General features: G+C 38.3%; 1 protein-coding gene across 1 annotated transcript; it reads right to left on the reverse strand.

The window, feature by feature from the left end:
- Positions 1-262: 262 nt before the first annotated feature.
- LOC140864398 (gibberellin 20 oxidase 1-D-like) lies at positions 263-2,154 on the reverse strand. Its single transcript, XM_073268566.1, has 3 exons — positions 1,488-2,154; positions 1,069-1,390; positions 263-980 (listed from the first exon to the last, which is right to left on the reverse strand). The coding sequence occupies exons 1-3, from the start codon at positions 2,051-2,053 to the stop codon at positions 693-695; spliced, it is 1,176 nt and encodes a 391-aa protein (XP_073124667.1). The 5' UTR covers positions 2,054-2,154; the 3' UTR covers positions 263-692.
- Positions 2,155-2,678: the final 524 nt, after the last annotated feature.

Consider the following 2,678-nt stretch of genomic DNA (forward strand, 5'->3'; position numbering starts at 1 on the left):
AAAATCACCTTTTTTTCTAAGAGTGGTGGGTAGCAAGAGTGACCCTATCCACTAGTGTAGTGCATGAAATAGAATAGAAAACCAACTATTTTCTGTTTGAGGAAATAAAGTAAACGTTCAAACTTGAAATGAAAAGACAAATGCAAGTGTTTCTTTTCTATTGGGGTCTCTACATTAATTGGACACCATTAATTATAGAGAGCTAGGAATAGAGAAACCATACAATTGGAAATATTGACAATGATTCTATAAAACGATCGAATATGGAATTACAAAAATTGACCTCATTCATGCACTACATAACTTTATAAATTATTCATTTATTCACAAATTCCATCTATTTGATGAATTAGCCAATATTTGAATTTTTTTTTTTTTTTTCTTTTGCATCCCTTTATAAGCGGTCCAGCTAATTTCTCTCTAGCTAGCTCGATCGATGTAACGGCCCGTACGTGATACTTTCGGAAAAAGAAATATGCATGGCAGGGTACATATATATGAGCTAGCAGTGTGGTTGACCTTTGAGCGTGCAGTACTAGCTAGCTAGCTAACACATGATGGATGTATAGCTTAATTTCACAAGTCAACCACAATAAATATATATACCGTTTGGTTTCGATGTCGTCTTTTTAAAATAAAGATTCGATGGAATTAAGGATCGTCGGAAGATGAATGAAGAAGCTGCTAGCTAGCTAAGTCGTCTGAGCTGTTGTTGTGTGTTCATGTTGTTGTTGGATCCAAGTAGAGAAATTCTTAAGGGTATCCATGTCAGCTCTGTAATGTTTCTGTGTGAACTCGAGCAAGGTTGGCCAGCTGAAATCGGGATATATTCTGGGATTATTGGAGTCCACCAATTCAGGCGGTGGGCTCACCACCTTATCCTTTTTAGGACAAAGGAAAAAAGCAAGAGATTTCCTAGGACACTTGCTGTTCACCACTGCCCTGTGCAAGCAACTTTTGTACCTCCCATTCGAAAGAGCCTATAGTACTCCAACAAATGAAAACAAGCTGCAAATTAATTAACTACTACTTTGACATGCATTTATATTATATATATAAATTAATTACCATGAAAGTGTCACCAATGTTGACAACAAAAGCATTGAAATTGGGAGTGATGGATCTCCATTGATCGTCCACAAACACTTGGAGTCCATTTACTTTGTCCTGGTGAAGGATGGTTAGTGATGTGGGATCACAATGCGGCCCCGTGCCTAAGGTCTCTTCGGGTCTTTGGCAAGTTGGGTAGTAGTTTAATCTCATTATGGATTCGTTGTTTTCGAAATATTCTTTGAAGTGGCTGCGGCTCACCCCAAGGCTCATCCCTAAAAGTTCCATGATCCCTAGAGAAAGTTTGCTCATCGAACTACAATAGTCTTGGTATACTTTCCTGTATAGTAATATATCAATAGTTCAACATTAATTTTGATTAATTAATATAATAATAAGTAATATATATTATGATGAGAGTAAGTTAAGTATCCTACCCTAAATGTTGAAAATCTTGACCCAATGTGTTTAGGAAGTATTGTTCCACATGATTAATGTTGTGGTGGTCGTTGTGGGCAGGGGCAGGGGCAGAATAGTGGAAAGAGAGTGTTTCCTTCCAAGGTAGCTTGGACGAAAAGCGGCCCGTGAAGCTACTTGCGTAACCGCAATGGTCGCCAAGTTTCCTCTGAGCTTTTTGCTTCTCATGAAGAGGTTGGTGGAAGAAATGGTCCATGTAACGATGAGCATCCGCGATAAGGCCGTGATCCACTCCATGGTTGACTACTAGAAAGAAGCCATGCTTTCGACATGCCTCCCCCACCAACTCGGACGCTTTAGTTGAGGCCACGGGGTCTCCGGAGAGGAATCCCGCCAGGTCGATCAGCGGCACATTCAGCTCCGGTGGTGGATTCCCCGTAGGCTTCTCGTGATCAGGCCATACGAATTGTGACGGTATGTCGGATTGGTGTTTGAGTAAGGAGGCATCGAATACAAGCTGCTGCTGTGACGACGACGACGACGAAGAATTATCTCTATCTTTCTTCATCATATAATTGATCGTCATTAGAATGGAATGGACCTGAATTTATAATGGAGCTAGCTAGGATTGGTTTTGGAAATTATTAATAAATATATATGTGTTAGTGTTAGGGGGTGTGATAAAGGAAAAGTCAAGGCCGTTCTAAGGAGACATATATAGGTGAACAAGACTTGGAATCTTTTATACACAAACAACAAAACCTATTTATTTGCAGATAGAGCCCTAGGAGGATCGTATTTTCCCTCTAGTCCTCCTCCTTTGTTGAATATTCTCAGATATGGTCCCTCTTGTTTTTGTTGTTTGTATTGTTGACAGATAAGCGGTTCCCAATGGCTGGCTTTTGGCGTTTTGGAATAGTATATATATATGATCAGCCTTGCTTTTAAGGGATAGAGAAATCTAATTATTTTATTACATCAAAAACAAAAATTTCTGTAATTTTGTTCTTGTGCTATATAATATTATTTATATATCACCATCTATATATAAAATTGCCAAAAACTGCTAGGACATGGGTTTTCGACCTATCCTAACTAATGAAAAACAGTGTTTCTATATCAAAAATATTAATTCACTAAATAAATGAATTAGATCGATGTATCTCACAAAAAACCCAAGCTCTAAACATTTTCTACTCTCAACTTCATTA

This window comes from Henckelia pumila, chromosome 4 (genome assembly GCF_033568475.1).
Source record: "Henckelia pumila isolate YLH828 chromosome 4, ASM3356847v2, whole genome shotgun sequence".
NCBI classification, from domain to species: Eukaryota; Viridiplantae; Streptophyta; class Magnoliopsida; order Lamiales; family Gesneriaceae; genus Henckelia; species Henckelia pumila.